This window comes from Cervus elaphus, chromosome 13 (assembly GCF_910594005.1).
Source record: "Cervus elaphus chromosome 13, mCerEla1.1, whole genome shotgun sequence".
In the NCBI taxonomy this organism is placed as follows: domain Eukaryota; kingdom Metazoa; phylum Chordata; class Mammalia; order Artiodactyla; family Cervidae; genus Cervus; species Cervus elaphus.
In genome coordinates, this window is record NC_057827.1 from 23,774,417 (window position 1) to 23,793,550 (window position 19,134).

Consider the following 19,134-nt stretch of genomic DNA (forward strand, 5'->3'; position numbering starts at 1 on the left):
CCCTACTTGCAACCCCACCATCTCACTAGAAACCAAGGTCTCCAGAGGACATAGCTTAAAACCCATGATTTTAGCCTAATTTTCCTATTTTATAAACAGGAAACTGGAGCTCAGATCAGTGACAAGACTCATCCATGCTCATGAGTTATCCTGTGGCAGAACTGAAACCAGAAACCAGATCTCTTGGGCTCTGCTCTCCATGCAACTCATGGTTCATCTCCAGGGAGACCAGACCAGGGCTGTGGGGCCACTTGACTGGAGGCAGGACCACATGTGACTGTGGACCAAGCTGTGGACGCCGATCTACCTCTTTCTCACTCTGGGTTTCCATTTCCTCTTCTACTATTTGGGATCAGTCTCTCTGTACTCCTAGCAGAAAAGATCAGGGAAAAGTGGCGCTGGGAAGGACCAGAGGTCTCTGGCACCCCTCTCCCATCTAGCAGATGAGGAAATGGACTCAGCGGCGGTGAGTGCCCTCCTCAGGGGGACAGGGCAGGTTTGTGCAGAACTAGGGTGGACGGGACAGAATCCCAGCCTGGAGGATGGTACTGCCACAACTTGTCACAAGCAGCGTGCATCTGTGGACCAGGACACCTGGTCCTGACTCTGACTCTGCCACACACAGGGTGATTCTGGACACATCCTCCCCCTCCCTGGGGTCCAGCTGCTCCTCCTCTATGATGAGAGGGTTGGACTAAGCAGAGGACCTTTACACTCTCTTTCGAGCTCCACAGTGAGGGGACTGGACCAGCCTTGGAATTGTGACAAATGACACTTAACCCCCCCCAACAGGAGGGGTGGAGCAGCCACCCTGATAACCACCAGTCTTGGACAGTGATCCCCTCAGGTGAGCCCACCCTGGGCAATGCTTTTACTAAAGCACAGAGTCATTTCCATCCTCCTGGGAAGTGAGGTCCCAGGGCTGAGTTCCATTTGATTCAGGAAATATAAGAATATGATACTCCTGCACAAAAACTTGGGTGTGTCAATGTGTTTATCAATGAAAAATTAGTCAATAGTCAAGTTAAGAAAGAAATAGAAGTTTTATTGGAGCCAACCTGAGGAATATAACTGGGGAGACAATCTCACAGGCAGCTCTGAGACCTGTCGTGGAGAAGTAAGAAGGAGGGCAGGATGTATGTGATTTGGGGACACACAGCTTGGTATAGGTTACTGCTCTTCATGAGGACCAGATATCTTGGGTAATGGTTTTAGTGTTTTTCTGAATATGGGAAGATGCAAGAAACTAGGCTCATAAAAAATTCTTCTGAAAGTATCTAACTATCTGAGATCTGGTTCTTACACTTGTCCCAGGGCACAAAGTACTTTATCCTGATTTTCACCCTGAATCCCTTTCAGGGTGGATTGTAGACCAGCGACTGCAGTGGCTAATAACTTGTTTCTCTTTTTCAAAAGCATATATTTTTATTTATGTATGTGGCTAGGCTGGGTCCTAGTTGCAGTATGCGGGATCTAGTTGCCCAACAAGGGATCAAACCCGGGGCCCCTGTGTTGGGAGTGCAGAGTCTTAGGCACTGGATCACCAAGGAAGTCCTGGCTTGATTCTTTTTTTTTTTTTTAGTTGGAGGCTAATTACTTTACAATATTGTAGTGGTTTTTGTCATACATTGACATGAATCAGCTGGCTTGATTCTTATAGAACTGGGTAGTCGGCAACATTCTTTATTACACAATTCCCTCTGTTTCTGTCTTAATTTCAGCCAAGGTTTAGGAGACTTTTTCACCAATTTGTCCCAGGGTGCTAAGAATGCTCATTCCCAGGTCAGTTGGGGATTTCACAGATAGACCACTCACATGCTATTACTCACCCTGTCCTGGCAACAGTAGCTAAAAGACAGCTGGACCACCTGTCTCACAAGTCTTACAAGTCTCTCAGTTCCAGGAGACGGTTTCTACCTTTTGCTTCTTCTCATATCTAGAATCACATGATCAGAATCATGGATCTCAGAGAACTATATATTATATTTCATTTCAAGTAGCTTGTGCTTATGTATGCTTAGTCGCTCTGTTGTGTCCAACTCTTTGAGACCTCATACACTGCAGCCCACCAGGCTCCTCTGTCAACAGGGATTCTCCAGGCAAGAATACTGGAGTGGGTTGCCATGCCCTCCTCCAGGGGATCTTCCCAACCCAGAGATCGAATCCAGGTCTCCCGCATTGCAGGCGGATTCTTTACTGACTGAGCCACCAGGGAAGCCCAAGAATACTGGAGTGGGTAGCCTATCCCTTCTCCAGGGGATCTTCCCGCCATAGGAATCGAACCAGGGTCTCCTGCACTGCAGGCGGGTTCAAGTAGCCTAGTTATCTTATTTTTTTCATCATTGATTCAAGAAACAAGAATCTTGTAAAATGGGCAGAACACAAGTAATACATCTAGTGACCTCAATAAGGTCGTAAGTAAGTAAGCAGTGTTATCTTCTAAGAAGCTCCATGGCTTGGGCTAGAAAAATTGATCTCTATGGTGGAGCAGATATTTCTGCTCTTTAGGAGGTCAGATTGGAGAAGGCAATGGCACCCCACTCCAGTACTCTTGCCTGGAAAATCCCATGGACATAGGAGCCTAGTAGGCTATAGTCCATGGGGTCGCTAAGAGTCGGACATGACTGAGCGACTTCACTTTCACTTTTCACTTTCATGCATTGGAGAAGGAAATGGCAACTGAAATCCAGTGTTCTTGCTTGGAGAATCCCAAGGACGGGGGAGCCTGTGCTACCCCAGACAGAGCCTGGGCTGCCGTCCATAGGGTCGCATAGAGTCGGACATGACTGACGCGACTTAGCAGCAGCAGCAGCAGGAGGAGGTCAGATTAATGCACAGTGCACACTAGCAAGGAAGGAAGAGGCCCAAATGGGCAGAGAAACATTTTATTTGCAAACCATTCTTCTCTTGCTTTAAAATATGAATTTTATTTCATTCCTTCTTAAGATTTGCCTGCCATGGGATGACCTTCTGGGAGCCCTCCCCCTTCACCCCCCTACCAATGGGTGAGGATCACACACTTCATCCCAGGACAGGAATGAGGGGCAGCAGTGTGGGTCGTTCCCCTCCCTCCCCCGCAGCTCTGCTTGCCTGGCCCCTCTGATCTTGGTGACACCAGGATGCTGGGCTCTGAGGCTCTGTGGTTGAGGATAGGAGACTAGAGGGACCTTCACAGCCACCAGTTACTGTAAAGGCCTGCTGATCTCAATGCAAGGGAGCACAAGGGCACACACACATGTACACACATGTGTACTGAGCATGCACACAAGCACATACCTTTATACGAGGCATCCAGATGCCGTCACAGCCCCTTTAAGAGCTAAGGGGACAGGATACTGGGCACTGGGGTGGGGCCCAACATCTAGCGTCACAGGCTGGGCCACACCCCCAGGCTCTAGTCCAGGCCTGGGTGGGGAGTCAGTGGGAGGGGCTCCCAGAGACCCCTGTTTGGGTGAGGGTGGAAACTGACTGGGACTCTGAGCTCTAGGCAAATTTGCGGCAAGTAGAGTATGTGGATTTTGTTTTGTTTTGTTTTTTTCTTTTCTTTCATGTTTATATTGAGGTTGAAAAGGTTATTATGAAATGTGGGAGAGTAGAAAAAGTCAATTCTCTATGATTGGTAGCCGTGCTGATAGGAACGAGAAGCTCCAGAAAATTTTTAAAAATTGTGCACATTTATGTTCAAATTATGCCTTAGTCCCAGAGAAGCAGGAAGCAACATCAAAAAGCAACTGACACAGAAAAACACATGTATGTGTCCCCTCACACTCAAACAATACAGTTCCTTTGACAATGGAAGCAGCAACCCCCACCCCCTACAAACCACCTGCCCAAGAAAATTTGAAACTTTCTCTTGAAGAACAGAGTCACTCGGTAATTTTTGGCCCCCAGAACAGAAAGAAAGAAAAGGAGAGAAAAAAAAAAACCACCCAGCAAACTACAGCATTAAAGTCGGCAGTGTCCATGCTCTTCTCCCTGCAGAGGCAGGATCTGTTTTGATCACTGAGTTAGGGGGACCACATCGCTGCCCCTCACAAACACTGCAGACAGGTGTCTTCAAGACCCTGGGGTTCTTCACCAGCTCTTTTTTTTTTTTTTTTTTTGTTCCCCAGAGAGTAGTTGGGATGGAAGGCATTTACCCCTGGCTTCCTCTAAGATGCCCTCTAAGCAATGGATGATTAATGAGCCTGCAAAAATTCTGGAGCCAATCGCTTGGAGAACTGAGCACCAAGTGGTGCCCAAGAACCCAGAGTATCTCATGCAAGAATTTTGCCCACTAGAAATTACTCACCTTCAGAGAGTCTTTTTTTAACTTAAAGGGGAGGTGCACAGTATAGCTGCTCCACTGGAAGGAAAAAAGCCCAAACCCTTCCTACCCTCCCACACCCTTTAAACTCTCCCAACCACACCATTAAGGCACTGCCGGGGGACAGACACGCTTTGGCAGTGAGGCCCCTCCGGAGGCCCAGGGTGTGAACAGCTGCACAGAGGGCTGTGTGCTGCGGAGTCAGCACCTTAGGAGGAGGGAGGGGGCGGTGGGCAGGGAAGGAAGGAATTTCAGGTCCTGACAGATCTGAAGAAGGAAGATGAGGGGAGGCGGTCAGGACACAGGAGATGAGAAGCTAAGGATGACCAAAAAAGGGCCAAAAAGCAGAAAATGAAGGAAAGATGAGAGAAGCAAGAGAAAGAAACAAAACAGGACTTGAACAACCAAAGAAACCAGGAAGGAGACAGAGCAGCAGTGGGAAAGCGAACAGAAAAGAGAGTGAGATACATGGGGAAGGATGTTAGGAGAGAGGGAGCCAGGAAGATGACATCTGAGCTCGGTGAGAATACTTCCTATGAGCAGGGGATCAGGAGTCCGTGGGCTAATCTTCAGTCCCTACAGAAAAACCTGGCAAGCCCAGTACACCAGGTCGGCCACGTAAACCATCAGGTTAATGGCTGTCAGGACGGCCACAGCCAGTCGCTGGTCCCAGGTGCACATGTCATAGGTGAGCTCGTCCCTGCAGTCCCCATCACTGGACCTCTGAGGCTGCCCACCGAACTCCTCATAGAACTGGTAGAGTGGCCAGAGGACCAGAGCGCTGACATAGAGGAGGATGGAGAGCAGGGTGATCACAAGCTGGAAAATGGAGAAGGGCGCAGACAGCATGTATTCCCATTCAGCCAGGTCCAGCAGGAGGACCACAGCTGCCAGGATGAAGCAGATGGAGTACACGGCCACACACCACTCCAGGGCCGGCTGGTGCAGATACAGGGAGGTGTTGCTGAGGAAGGCAAAGATGACACCGGCCACGAAGGTCTCCAGCACCTTCAGCAGGGCTCGCAAGGTGTGCTTGTAGAAGAAGATCTCCTTGAGCTCATACCAGGCCCACATCCCGGCCACTTCTATGACATACAGCACAGACGCGATGCAGGAGAAAGCAGTGGCGGTGATGGCCCGGTCCCGGTTAGGACCATAAGGCACGAACTGGACATAGGTGATGGAGTAGATGATAGAGGCCGAGAGGCAGATGAGGGCAGCGTAGCAGGCATAGGTGACAGAGATGTTGTACCAGAAGAAAAGAAAGTGAGACGGGTGCCTGCAACACTCAACTATGGCAATGATGAAGGTCATGGCGAAACAGACACACCAGAAGGACATGGACCAGTTACCTATGGCCCCTCTCGGATTGCCCATGTCGGCCACAAGCGAGAAGGCCACGCAAGTGGAGCAGAGCTGTGGCAGGCGGAGGAAGCGGCACACGTTGAACTTGGCGTCACCGCTTGGGGATGTCGACCGGGTGGTCATGGTGTTGTAACGGTCAGGCAGGTCATGGTCCCATTACAGCAGTGGTCTTCCCTGAAGACCCACCAGAAAAAGATCCTGTTCCAGAGGTGGATTGAGTCAGATGCCTGGAAAAGGCTCAGGGCCCCATGAGGGCTGAGGCTCAGGATCTGTGGAGTTGGAACCAGTGGCTCAGACACTTGGGTAAGAGCACAAGCCGCTCCACATGGTTCTCTCCACCCATCACCCTTGGCCTTGTCAGGAGACTTGTCTTATCCCAAACCTCACAGCTGGGGTGGCTCAGGCCTCAACCATGAACATTTTTTATATCTCTTTGTGCTGCGTGCCATTATCTGTAGAGACACAAGGTAGGAAGGTCCTTATCTGCAACCCCAAACCTTCAAGCCTCTGAAAACTGAACAAGAATTTTTAAAAATTCATTTGGTAGCAAAATTTGACCTGAACAGATCTGGGATAATTTATGATCTTCATTTATTTTATGTATTATGAGTGCTCAAAAGTACAGTTGTAGAAACACTAATGTACTTGATTACAAGGAACTTCTAGACCCCAGTGGGATGTTATGTCACATAGAATAGATGCACCATGTCACTTGTCTGAAACTGAAAAATTTTGAATTCTGGAGCATATCAAGGGTTTCAGAAAAGAGACTGTGGATTATACTGCTAACCCCATTTTATAGATGAGAAAAATAAGGTTCAAGGAATCAAATGCCTTCACCTAAGGTGGCATGCACAACCAGGAAGAGGGAACTCAGAAAACACAGCTAAAGCTGTGGGTTTGAGCACTTTGCTCTACAGTCCACATGTCAGCGGGGCCCGTGGGTGGAAGCTCAGGACCAAACCTCAGGGCTCTGGGACCCAGGACCCACCTTCACAGCCCTCGGCCTCCTTCCATAGCAAGCTGAAGACACACATGTCCTGGCCTGTCCTCCCTGAAGCATCACTAGAAGGAGCCACCATCTGAAGGGACACAGTCCCACTCTGAGGAGGGAAGCTTCTGGGGTGAGCAGGGAGGAGCCATGGGGTGAGAGCAAGGCCGTGGGGACCAGATGACGTGGGAAGTAGGGACTGTTCTAAATTCCCACCCCCTAATTTTGCCTTAACATGTGACTCTTCCCCACTGGGGAAAGGAGACACCCACCCAGCATGACTCTGGGGTGGCGTCATGAGGAACCACAGAATAAACTGACATCATGTTTGATTTTTTAGCTTCAAAGCTGCCATCCAGGTAAGAGTCCAGAAAAATCTAGAAAGTAGTCCTACCTGAGTGAGGAATTTCCTGGCCCGGGAGACTGATAAGCAGCTTCCAAGCTGGGAAGAGGGATTGGAAATGAATAAGGATGCTGTGTCTGATGCTGATGGGGAGCCTTCCAGGGCATCCCAGGGAGGGGGTGGGGATGGATGGATGACTGGCCCCCTTTTAAGGGCAGGAGCTGAAAGGGGAGGCACCTGCAGGACCCTTGGGAGGGGACAGCCCTGAGAATGCACCTGGGACAGGGGCAGGGGTGAGGGGTGCAGAGTGGAGATGACTGGGGGGATTGCAGGGTCCCAGTGGCCCTGAGGCAGCCTAGTAGGTGTCTTCTGACCCAGAAGGGATGCAGGCATGGAGCCAACCTTCCCCGTGGAGGAGGGGCCTGGGCTGGAACTGAGACAGGAGAACAGGGGCCTGAAGGGGTTTCAGGGCTGTGACAGGGACACATGGCCAGAGTGGCAGGGACCCTGGAGACCATGGAATTGCCCAGGTCACCTGCCCAAGGCAGTCCCGCCAGCCAGGGCTGCAGTTCTGCTCACACAGGGGCTCCTCCAGGGTCCAGTGTGTGGGGGGAGTGAGGCCCCTCCCAGCCCGCCCCCTCCTGGGACAGCTGCCCTGTTTCCAAGGGACTATTTGCTGAGAGGCCCCCAGGGCTGAAGGGCCAGCACCCTGAGCCCCAGCCAGCTTCCTGCCATCAGGGACCTTGTCTCCTTTGCTGATAATAAACCCTGGGAAAGGCTGTGGCTTGACAATGAAGCAGCCAGGAATGTGGAAGCTCTGGAGATGGAGGCACTATTGTGGTTGTGTGAGCCATCCAGGGAGGCTCTATGCCTTTCTCTTCTAAACAACTATTTACTGTATGTTCACTGTGTGCCAGGCACTGCAGATCCCACAGCAAAACCCAATTCCTGCCCTGAACGAGCACCTGAATCAATGCAAAGACATTCTGTCTAGAGCAGGTGAGCAGAGGAGAGCCAAGGACTCTTGAGGACTTTTCGGAGAACTCTCCAGCTGAGCAGAGATTGAAATTCTCTGTGCAAGTCCAGAGAGCAGGGCAAGTGAACTTTGCACCCCCTAAGGAATGAAAGCTGCTGCAAAATAAGATGGCCCACTGTGGGAGGTGATGTTGATGTTGTTAGAGCCTTTCCAGTCAAGCTGTTGAACCAGTCTGGGGGAGGGGGATGTGACTGATGGTTCCCAAAGAGTATCCCATGGAATACTGTCCATGATGTTCCATGGGAAAAAACAGTTCCCTGATCACACAAGTCTGGGAATCACTCACTGCTATAGATCTCTTTTAGTCCTAAGAAGTCCTGCAAAAAAGAAATCTGTTTAACTTTTTAACCCAGCTTTAGTTTATTTGGCCAAATAAATTTTTCTTGTCTTAAAATACGAATTTTATTTTACTGCTTCTTAAGATTTTCCTGCCACGAGGACCACCTCCTGGGAGCCCTCCCCCTCCACCCCACCTGCCTCTGGGTGAAGATCACATGCTTCATCCCAGTACAGGGGTGAGGGGCAGCAGTGGTTGTCCTTCCCCTCCCCTCCCCCACAGCTCTGCTTGCCTGGCCCCTCTGGCCCTGGTGACTCTAGCTCTGAGCCTTTGTGGCTGAGAGCAGGCGAGGAAGAAGGCTTGAGATGACTTCACCAGTTATTTAAAGGGCTGCTGGTCTTAATGTATGCCTGCCCACTCACACACACACACACACACAACCACACACAGTCAGTATGCACAAACCACACACCTTTAAAGACAGGCATCCAAGGGCTAGCCGGGCCCCTTTAAGACCTAGGCTTTTTCTGATTTCTAGTCAAAGTTGGGCAATTAGGACCTGTGGATTTTGTTGGTTTCATTTTCATTCTGTTTATTTTATCTTTGAGGTTTTAAAAAAAAGAACATTGTGGATGTGGACGAAAGGACAAGATTTCTCTCTATGGTTGACAGCAGGGGCTGATGGGGATTGGAAACTTCAGATAATTAAAAGAAACCATACATATTTTTTTTCTACATTTATATAGGTCACTTTATGCCTGAATCTCAGAAAAGCAGAAAGCAGTGGCAAAAAGCCACTGACATGTGTGTGCGCACACACACTCAAGTACTGCAATTCATTTGACTACAGCAGTTAAAATCCCCACTCAGTCAACCCACCTTCCCCAGAAAAACAGAAAAGAAATTTCACCTTTAAGAACAGGTCCATTCAGTCAATTTTATCCTCCTGACCAGAAAAAGAAAACAAAAAATCCCAGGCAGGCTAACATCAGCTTTAAGGCTGGCAGGGCAATGCTCTTCTCACTGCAGAGACAGTACCTGCTCTTTTGATCACTGAGGCAGGAGGGCCACATCATTGCCCCTCACCAACACTGCAGACAGCTATCTTCAAGACTCTGGGGTTCTTCACCAGCTCCTACTTTGATTCCCCAGAGAGTAGTTGGGATAGGGAAGCATTCAGCCTTTGCTTCCTTTAAGATGGCCTCTGCAGGCAGTGGGTTTTCAGTAAGCTTGGAAAAATTCTGGAGCCAATGTCAGACGAGGCCAACCACCAGCTGGGCCCAGAGACCCAGGGTCTCTGCTTCAAGAGTCACACCCACTGGAAATTACTGACCTCCAGAGATTTTTTATTTTAACTTAAATGGGAGACACACTGTACACAAAGAAAGAGGACCCAATGCCTAGTTATACACCCCCATCCCCAAACCCATCACACATACACCAGGGGCACAGACACGTTTTGGCAACGAGGCCCCTCCAGAGGCCCAGGGTGTGAACAGCTGCACAGAGGGCTGTGTGCTATGGAGTCAGCACCTTAGGAGGTGGGAGGGGGTGGTGGGCAGAGAAGGAAGGAGTCTCAGGTCCTGATGGGTCAGAAGAAGGAAAATGGGCAGAGGTGGTCAGGACACAGGAGATGAGAAAACCAAGGATGACCAGAAAAGGGGCAAAAAACAGGAAATGTAGAAAATATGAGAGAAGCAAGAGAAAAGCAAAACAGGACGTGTGCAATCAAAGAAAATAGGAAGGAGATAGAGCAGAAGGTGGGAAGGAAGTGGGAAAGGGAGTGAGATGAATGCAGAAGGATGTGAGAAGGGAGAGAGGAGAGTCAGAAAGAGGACATCAGAGCTTGGTAATGAACTTCAGGTGAGACAAGGGAGGAACTGGGAGCCCTTGGGCAAAGCCTCAGCTGCTGTTAAAATTCAGGCGGGCAGAGAATACCAGGTCAGTCACATAAATCAGCAGGTTGATGGCTGTCAAACTAACCACAGCCAGTTGTTGGTCCCAGGTGCACACAGAGGTGGGGAGTCCACTGCTGCAGTTCACATCACTGGACCGCTGGGGCTGCCTGCTCAACTCCTCGTTGAACTGGTAGAGTGGCCAGAGGAGCAGAGCAGTGGTGTAGAGGAGGACGGAAAGCAGGGTCAGCACAAGCTGGAAAATGGAGAAGGGGATGGACAGCCTGTTGTCGCATTTGCCCAGGTTCAGCAGGATGGCCACGGATGACAAGATGAAGCAAATGGAGTACACGGCCACACACCACTCCAGGGCCGGCTGGTGCAGGTACAGGGAGGTGTTGCTGAGGAAGACAAAGATGACACAGGCCACGATGGTCTCCAGCCCCTTAAGAAGGCCTGGCACAGTGGCCATATAGCCTGTGATTATGTTGGGCTGGGCCCTAGTCCAGGTCACATCCATGGCATAAGCCACAAAGGCGATGCAGGAGAATGCAGTGGAGATGATGGTGCGGTCCCAGTCGTGGCTGTTGGACAAGAGCTGAACGTAGATGATGGGGTAGATGATGGAGGCCGAGAGGCAGAGGAGGGCGGAGTAGCAGTTGCAGGTGATGAGAAAATTGTCCCAGGAGAAAGGGAAGTGGCCCTCCAGCCCACATAACTCAACTATGAGGATGAGGAGGGTCAGGACAAAGCAGAAACACCAGATGAACATGGACCAGTTACCTATGGCCCCCTTCCAGGTGCCCACGCTGGCCCCCAGAGAGAAGGCCATGCAGGTGGAGAATAGCTGCAGCTGTCGGAGGCAGCAGCCCATAATGGTCGGGGAGCCCGGGGCCTGAGGACGATCATGTGGTAGTCATTCTGGTCTTACTGGTCACCGGTATGGCAGAGGTCTTCGCTGAGGATCCACCCGAGAAAGGTCCAGCCCTGGAGGGGGATTAAGTCAGATGCCAGGGAAAGGCTCAGGGCCCTATGACGGCTGAGGCTCAGGATCTGTGGAGTTGGAATCAATGGCTCAGACACTCGGGTAACAGCACAGCTGCCCCCGAATGGTTCTCCTTCACCCATCACCCTTGACCTTGTCATGAAACTTGTCTTATCCCAAAGCTCACAGCTGGGTTGGGTCTGGCATCAGACCATGAACATTTCTTCACCTCTTTCTGCTGCGTGCCATTATCTATGGAGACACAGGGTAGCCTGACCCTTATCTGCGACTCCAACCTTTCAAAGTTCTGAAAATTGAACAAGAATTAAGAAAAAAAAAATTGTTTGGTAACAAAGTTTGAACTGAACAGACCCAGGCCATTTATAGCCTTTATTTCATGTAGTGTGAATGTTCAAAATTCAGTTGCAGAAACACTAATGTGTTTGATTACAAGGTGTTTCAGACCCCAGTGGGGTATTATGTCATGTAGGATAGATGCACCATGTTACATAAATGAAGCTGAAAAATTCGGAGTCGTGGAGCATATCTGACCCACATGGTTTCAGAAAAGGGACTGTGGATTGTAGTGCTAACCCCTTTTACAGATGAGAAAACTAAGGTTGGGGGGAATTAAGTTCTTCCCAAAGGTGGCACTGGAGAAGGAAATGGCAACCCACTCCAGTATTCTTGCCTGGAAAATCCCATGTACAAAGGCCTGGTAAGATACAATCCATGGGGCTGCCAAGAGTCAGACACAACTGAGCACACTCACATACTAAGGTTGCATGACTAGGAAATGGGAACCCAAATAACAATGCCAAAGCTGCAGGTTTGAAGGCTTTGCTCTATAGCCCACATGTCAAAAGGGCCCATGGGTGGGAGCCCAGGACCAAAGCTCAAGGCTCTGGGACCCAGGACACACTTTCAAGGCCACGGCCTCCTTCCACAGCAACACGGGTCCCAGTCTTTCCTCCTTGCAGCTATCACTAGAAGGAGCTGCCATCTGAGGGGACACAGCCCCACCCGGAGAAGGGCAGCTTCAGGGGTGAACAGGGAGGAGCCATGGGGTGAGAGCAAGGCTGTGGGGACAGGATGACATGGGAAGTAAGGACTGTTCTGAATCCCCTCCCCCAAGTTTTACCTTAATATGTGACTCTTGCACATTGGGGAAGGGAGACCCCAATTCAGCATGACTCCAAGGCAAAGGATCATGGAGGAACCATAGAATAAATTAACATGTTTGGCTCTTCAGCTCCAAAGCTGCCATCCAGGTGGAATTCTGGAAAGATCTAGGAAGCAGTCCTACCTGAGCAGGATTTTCCTGGCCTGGGAGACTGGTTAGCAGCTTCCAAGCTGGGAACCAAGGGATTGGAAATGAACAAGGATGCTGTGTCTGATGCTGAATAGAGCCTTTCAGGGCATCCCAGGGAGTGGGTGGGGATGGGTGGATGATGAGCCCCCTTTTAAAGGCAAAAGCTGAAAGAGGAGGCACCTGCTGGACTTCTGGGAGGAGACAGCCCTGAGGATGCACCTGGGATTGTGGCGGGGCTGGGAGGGGGGAAGAGTGGAGATGACTGGGGGGGAATTCTAGGGTCCCAGTGGCCCTGAGGCAGCCCAGTAGGTGTCTTCTGACCCAGAAGGGATGAAGGCATGGAGCCAACCTTCCCCATGGAGGAGAGGCCTGGAGTGGAACTGAAGAAGCCCCATGAAAGCCTCAACACCTCTGAAATGCTATGAATTGTGAGCCCCGAGAAGTGTCCCTGGACAGTGACATGCCATCTTCACCATCTCTCCTTACAGCCCAGTGTTTGGCTCCTTTGTGTCGCCACGGAGTCCCTCTGAGCATCGCACATTCTGGGGAAATCCTTACAGATGTGACAGAGCCAGCCTGGCCTCTGGGAGCCAGAGCGGTGTTAAGGACTCAGGCCAGAGATATTACTCAAACAAACCAACAATCTCGGGGGCAGAATAGCAGCAATTATTTAAGTATTCTTGGAAACGCCAAAATTTTCTTTCTTCTAGTTTGTACTAATTTTTTCCTCTGGGCTGCAGAACAAGACTTGCATTGTCAGCACAACAGCACCAACTCCCTCATTCCACCCTCCCTTCCCCAAGACACACCACAGACACACACACACACACACAGACACACACAGACACACACACACACACGCTCAGAAGAGAAACCCATGAGGCAGAGGCTTCTGTGAGTTCATAGAAAGCCCATGACCCAGGGAACTGGAGCCCATCCTCTGTGACCCCTGGTCAGTGTGGTGGAACCTAGCTCCCCTGCGAGATGCAGCAGGTGGAGGAACCGAGGTTGGCGGAGGTGGAGGGTGTTGGGGACAACAGCTGGAGAAAAGGGTCCTCCTCAAACAGTTCAGAGCCCTGGAGAAGCCGCCCAGCATATTTAACTACAGCTTCTTTGCCCACAGTGGAAGCAGAGATCCACTTGATCTCCTCAGACAGTAGGTGGCGCTCTTGTATCTGGTACTCAGCACGTGGACACACTCCCACCCCTACCTGAGGCCTGACACTCAGGTGCCTCTCCCATAAGGGCCCCTGAGGACCAGTAGCTGCCACCTAGAACCAGCTTCTCCAGGAACAGCAGCCTCCCTCCTGTCTCCATCACCAATCACATTAGTGAGGGCCTCAGTGACTGTCAAAACATCACCAGGCTCTTACCGGGGTCTCCAGTGACGTCACTTCCTCTGCCCCGCTCCCCATTTTCCAGTAATTTTGCCCAGAGCATGCAAGCTAATTGAAACAAGACACGGACTTTTGTGCTAAAGCAGCCTTCACCAGAGAGGCAAGGGCGGCTTCTGGAAAATGTTAATGCTTTCCTGTTGGATGCAAATCCTGCTTGGAACTTAGCTTCAAAAGAAACCTCATCTGTAAAATGAAGGGGTTGGACAATCCCGAAGAGCCATGCTGGCTCTGAGAGTTTATGCTACTGTGAAAAAAATTCCAACTGAGCCCTGGGTCGGGGAGCCAAGGGCTACTTCTGGTTGGCAATGGTGTTGTCACAAAGTGGTTGCGAATCAGTTTTTATTTTAGGCCCTGCAGCTGATAAGTTAATTTCTGTTTTGTGGGCCATACTCTGAATAATTCCATGAAAATCTCTCCACTGACATCACCAACCACCAGATAAGAGGTCTCCAATGTGCAAACCTCAGGCTGAGTCACTTTTCGAAGACTTGGCTCCAGGTAGAAAAAATGGTTGCTTATGATTGGGACCCCTCGTTGCCATGGAAACCAAGTTTCTCCCTCTCTATCCATCTTCAGGAGATGTGAGCTTCAGAGGGTTTCCCACCTACCCATGCTCAGAATCGAACTTAAGAAGTCCAATCTTGGGTAGGCAAATCCATCAGATATTGAAGACAGACAAAAGTTCTGTGCTCTGGACAGTCGGACAACCTGAATTTGGGAGGTGTGCACTTCACTGCCATATAATTTTGTCTTGGAGGTTTATTGTTTGTTTGGTTAATTATTTCTTATGGAATTTCTCCACATAGGTCCAGTCTTCCTGAGACTTCCTAAGTTCTTTATTTGGAAAAGAAAAAAGATCCCCCCCCCAAAAAAAAATCCTTTAATAAGGAAAGAGAGAGAGAAAAGAGGTTTATAATCATTTCAGCTGGGAGACCCAAACCACTGAGTAGAGAAATGTGTTTAGAGAAGATCAGTAGGTATGAGATGAACCACAGCTAAGACCAGCAGACAATTTCTAAATCGACAAAGCAAAGAGCTTTCTCTTTACTCCACTTCAAAATTCTTTGGGATCCTAGAACCTCCACACTGAAAAAAGTCTGAGAAGTCACCTGGTGTAACTACCCAGCTTACGGCAATCTGTGTTCCTCCATCCTTGGCAATTGTCAGCCTACTCTTTGCTTCCCTGGGCAGTCAATTCTATATTCTTATAACTTGGCTGAAAAAAAAACAAACCTCTTGAGGTTCTTAGAATGAGCTGAAATCAGCCTCCCTGTTCCTCCCATTCACCAGTCACAGGTTTGTTCTCAGGAGGACCATGCAGAGAAAAAAGTACAAACTCTAGTCCCAGTGAGCTTGGACAGCACTGTTGGCAGCAGGTGCCATATCATCTTCTCTCCTGGATGAATACCCTTTGTTCTTTTCATCGCTCCTCATTTTCAGGCATTTCCAGACCCTTCACCCTCCTGGCCACCTGCCTCTGGATGCTTTTCAAACTGTCAGCTTTCCTTTCACACTGTAACTGGGATTCTGTGCTGATGATCCGGATTCTGAGTTGATGGACTGATGGATGTAGAAAGTGAAAGTCGCTCAGTTGTGTCCGGCTCTTTGTGATCCCACAGACTATACAGCTCATGGAATTTTGCAGGCCAGGATACTGGAGTGGGTGCCCTATCCCCTCTCCAGGGATCTTTCCAACACAGGGATCAAACCAAGGTCTCCCACATTGCGGGCGGATTCTTTACCAGCTGAGCCACAAGGGAAGCCCAAGAATACTGACATGGATAGCCTATCCCTTCTCCAGTGGATCTTCCTGACCCAGGAATCAAACCAAGGTCTCCTGCATTGCTGGTAGATTCTTTACCAACTGAGCTATCAGGGAAGAAACAAGCTCAAACCTGAAACTGCGAAGCCACATAGGGGTGGCTCACCAGAAACGGGCTACAGGGACATGTCCTGTCATCAAAGACATCTTTGAGTTGCTGGCAAACACTGTGGCATGTTGTCTACCATGAGAACCACATGCTAAGTGAAAGTGTTAGTCACTCAGTTGTGTCCAATTCTTTGCAACCTCACGGACTGTGGCCTACCCAAGAATCCATGTAGATTCTCCAGGCAAGAATACTGGAGTGAGTTGCTATGCCCTCCTACAAGGGAATCTTCCCAACCCATGGATTGAACCCAGGTCTCCCACATTGCAGACAGATTCTTTACCGTCTGAGCCACCAGGGAAGCCCCAACCACATGCTACGCATCCTTAAGTGTCTCTAGAGAATCAGAGTATAGTTGGAAGTGATTCCTTTTTCCTTCAGTGAATGCTTAGTATCAACCTTTTAAGATTCTATCTCTGATCATAGAAGAAAGGTTTTGGAGCCATGATAATAGATGGTCCAGTCTCTAACCTCAAGGAGATTCACTGGGATAATCTATAGAAGCTTAATTGGTCCAGGTGTGCTAGCTCTAAACAACTTTGGAAGAATTCTGCTTGTGATTTTAATAAAAAGCTTAGTCATAGAAAATCATAGATGATTGGAGATGGAAGCACTCTCAGAAAGCTTGAATTGATGTCCCTTGGTTTATAGAAGTGCAAACTGAGCTCCAGAATTTTTAACTCATCCACCTAGCCATCCATCCTTTCATCCATCGACACAACAAATGTATTTATTTAGCAGCCACAAATTGCAAGTAATATATTTGCGGAGAGTCCAAAGTGAACAGCAATACCAGATAAGGGGTAGGAAGTAACTTCGTTGGTGTATGGATAAAAAGCTCTCATTGAATGATCTGGCCAACATAATCTGGTTGGTTGACAGACATCAAAGCCAGGACTCGAAACCAGGTCTTCTGCTGTCTGGCACAGGGCTTTTCCCAAAGCACGTGCTTTCGCTAGTAAATGACTGATGGTAGGCAATAGAGCATCTGCTCTATATCAGGGAACCTTGTCCTGATGGAACACTATTTAGACATTACAGACAATACATCTGTAATTGGTAAATGTGCTGGTTGCACAGATATAGTGCTTCACCACTGAAAAGCATGATGCAGAAGATAAACATCATTTCTGTCCATCTTCCAGAAGTATAGACAGTCTCTCCTTAACTCCTTCATTCATGACTCCTCCTTGCCAACAGTTTACCAAAACTCTCTCCCAGGATCCACCAGAGAGCAAATCCAACTTGTTTTCTTTAACTTTCCTGCTCTTTGAGATCCGTGAGATAGGATGCTATTGGCTTTCCTGAACATCCTCCTTCCTTGGTTCCCATATCCTCCCTCTCCACTGCCCACTTGGTGACACTATCCCTTGTCAGGCCCTTAACCATGAACATTATCAGGAATATTACCTTGTACATTATAGCTTCTGGATAAATATATTTGTTGAGTGGATGGATGGTTGGATGGATGGATGGATGGATTGCTTGGTGAATGAATGGCAAATTCTGGAGCCCAGTTTGCCCATTTATAAACCAAAGGATATTAAGTCAAGCTTCCGAGGTCCCTATTCTTCATATTTTGCCATAATGTCTCTCTTTTGAGGACTAACTCATTCACAGACTATCAGCTATCATCTCTATGTATGAAGTTTCCAAATCTACATCCCCACCTTGACAAAAACCCCTTGTTCCACTTGGCTTCTGTTCTGCTGCTTCAAACCCAACAGATCTCTGATCAAGCCATCCTTGCCTGATCCCCACTCTGCAAGCTGAACATGCATCTCTTTTCCACAACCCTGACCAGCAGCCCTCCCTTTCAGACTCATTCTCTTAGTCCATCAGGCTCAAAACATTGAGATGAAATTCAGTTTTTCTCTCTTAAATAAATGAGTCATCTACATAAAGTCATTAGAGATTTCTCTCTCAGATAAGCTTAATTTTATCCATCCATCTATCTGTGAATCCACCCTTCATCCTTTGAGAACATCCCAGCTTTCTCTGGGATGACTACGTTGTGTGTCAGATAAGCCAGATCCCTCTCCTGCAAGTTCAGGGGGATGTCACTTCTCAGCTAGAGTTGGGGGTATATGCATCTCTCAGGCATTTGAGCCATGCCCAGCCAGATGCTTCCCTCACCTTCTTTTCACCCTTGAGTACAAGTCCAAGACTGAGAGCATGTGCAGGCCCACCGAGATGCCTCCCCATCAGGAGGTCTTGCTGGAGAGCAAATGGACCTCTTGCTCCTCTGGGAAGGGAAGCTCTCCAGGGGCTCAATGGGCCAGAACCTGAAATCAGACCCTGTTTTAGATTGGCATCTGAGAGTTCAGGGCTCCCCAGGGCTGAGCTGTCACCCCTCCAGCGCAGCCCACTCCCAACTCCCTCCCTCCTTAGCCTCGCTGCCTCACTCCCCAACTTCCGCTCCTGACACCAGCATCCAGCCCTGCTCTACGACTGTCTGCAGAGAGAGGGAGGGATGAGGGGGGCTGTATACTAGTTAAACATCTTTGTTTATAATTTCATTTTATTTATTTATTTTTGGCTGTGCTGGCTCTTCGTTGCTGCAAGGATTTTTCTCTACTTGCAGCAAGCACGGGCTACTCTCTAGTTGTGGTGCACAGGCTTCCCATTGCGATGGCTTCTCTTGTGGAGAATAGGCTTTAGGCACGCGGGCTTCAGTGGCTGCAGCACTGGGGCTCACCAGTTGCGGTTCTTGGGCTCTAAAATACAGGCTCAATAGTTGTGGTGCATGCGCTTACCTGCTCTGCAGCATGTGGGATCTTCCTGGACCAGGAATTGAACCCATGTCTCCTGCAGTGGCAGCTGGATTCTTATCCACTGAGCCACCGGGGAAGCCCCAGTCAAACATCTTTAATGTGGAGGCAAATGTCCAGGAGAAACCCCCTTTGGGGAGTGTTGCAGCACACAGAATGGCTAGCATCCAGGCATGACCTCCCATGTATTCGTGTAAAGATATTTCCAGTCTGATTGCAGTATACCTGCATCCAGATTTCCAGACTGACAGAAAATTGGAGGTCTGAGGGGCTTCAGTGACCAATCAATGCAATCCTTCCCCTGTGCAGGTGAGAAGACCAAGGCTCAGTGACCTCCCATGGTCATTCAGTGAGGCAGAGACAGAGCTGGAACTAGAAGACAGAGGGCCAGTGTGACAGGATAGTGACAGCGAGCCACCCACTCACTGAGATAGACCCCACGGCAGCTGGGGGTTCTGGGCTCTCCTCCTTAAACTTTGAGTAAGATAGCTTCTGCTGGTGGAGCCAGGTGGGTGGTGTGAGCCCAGA

The 19,134-nt window shown here is 49.3% G+C and overlaps 2 protein-coding genes across 28 annotated transcripts in view; both read right to left on the reverse strand.

The window, feature by feature from the left end:
* Positions 1-3,662: 3,662 nt before the first annotated feature.
* LOC122706217 (myeloid-associated differentiation marker-like) lies at positions 3,663-8,760 on the reverse strand. Its single transcript, XM_043921273.1, has one exon. The coding sequence runs from the start codon at positions 5,792-5,794 to the stop codon at positions 4,883-4,885; it is 912 nt and encodes a 303-aa protein (XP_043777208.1). The 5' UTR covers positions 5,795-8,760; the 3' UTR covers positions 3,663-4,882.
* An 883-nt stretch (positions 8,761-9,643) lies between these two features.
* Positions 9,644-19,134, reverse strand: part of LOC122706220 (myeloid-associated differentiation marker-like) — a 114,492-nt gene continuing 105,001 nt past the window's right edge. For 14 of the 27 annotated variants that reach the window (XM_043921280.1, XM_043921287.1, XM_043921277.1 and 11 more), the window contains 3 exons: positions 18,592-18,978; positions 17,972-18,120; positions 9,644-11,266 (listed from right to left, as the gene is read on the reverse strand). In XM_043921280.1, coding sequence (XP_043777215.1) covers positions 10,221-11,087 — 867 coding nt within the window. In that variant the 5' untranslated portion in view covers positions 11,088-11,266; positions 17,972-18,120; positions 18,592-18,978 and the 3' untranslated portion in view covers positions 9,644-10,220. The other 13 variants (XM_043921296.1, XM_043921297.1, XM_043921298.1 and 10 more) reach the window with 7 other exon arrangements.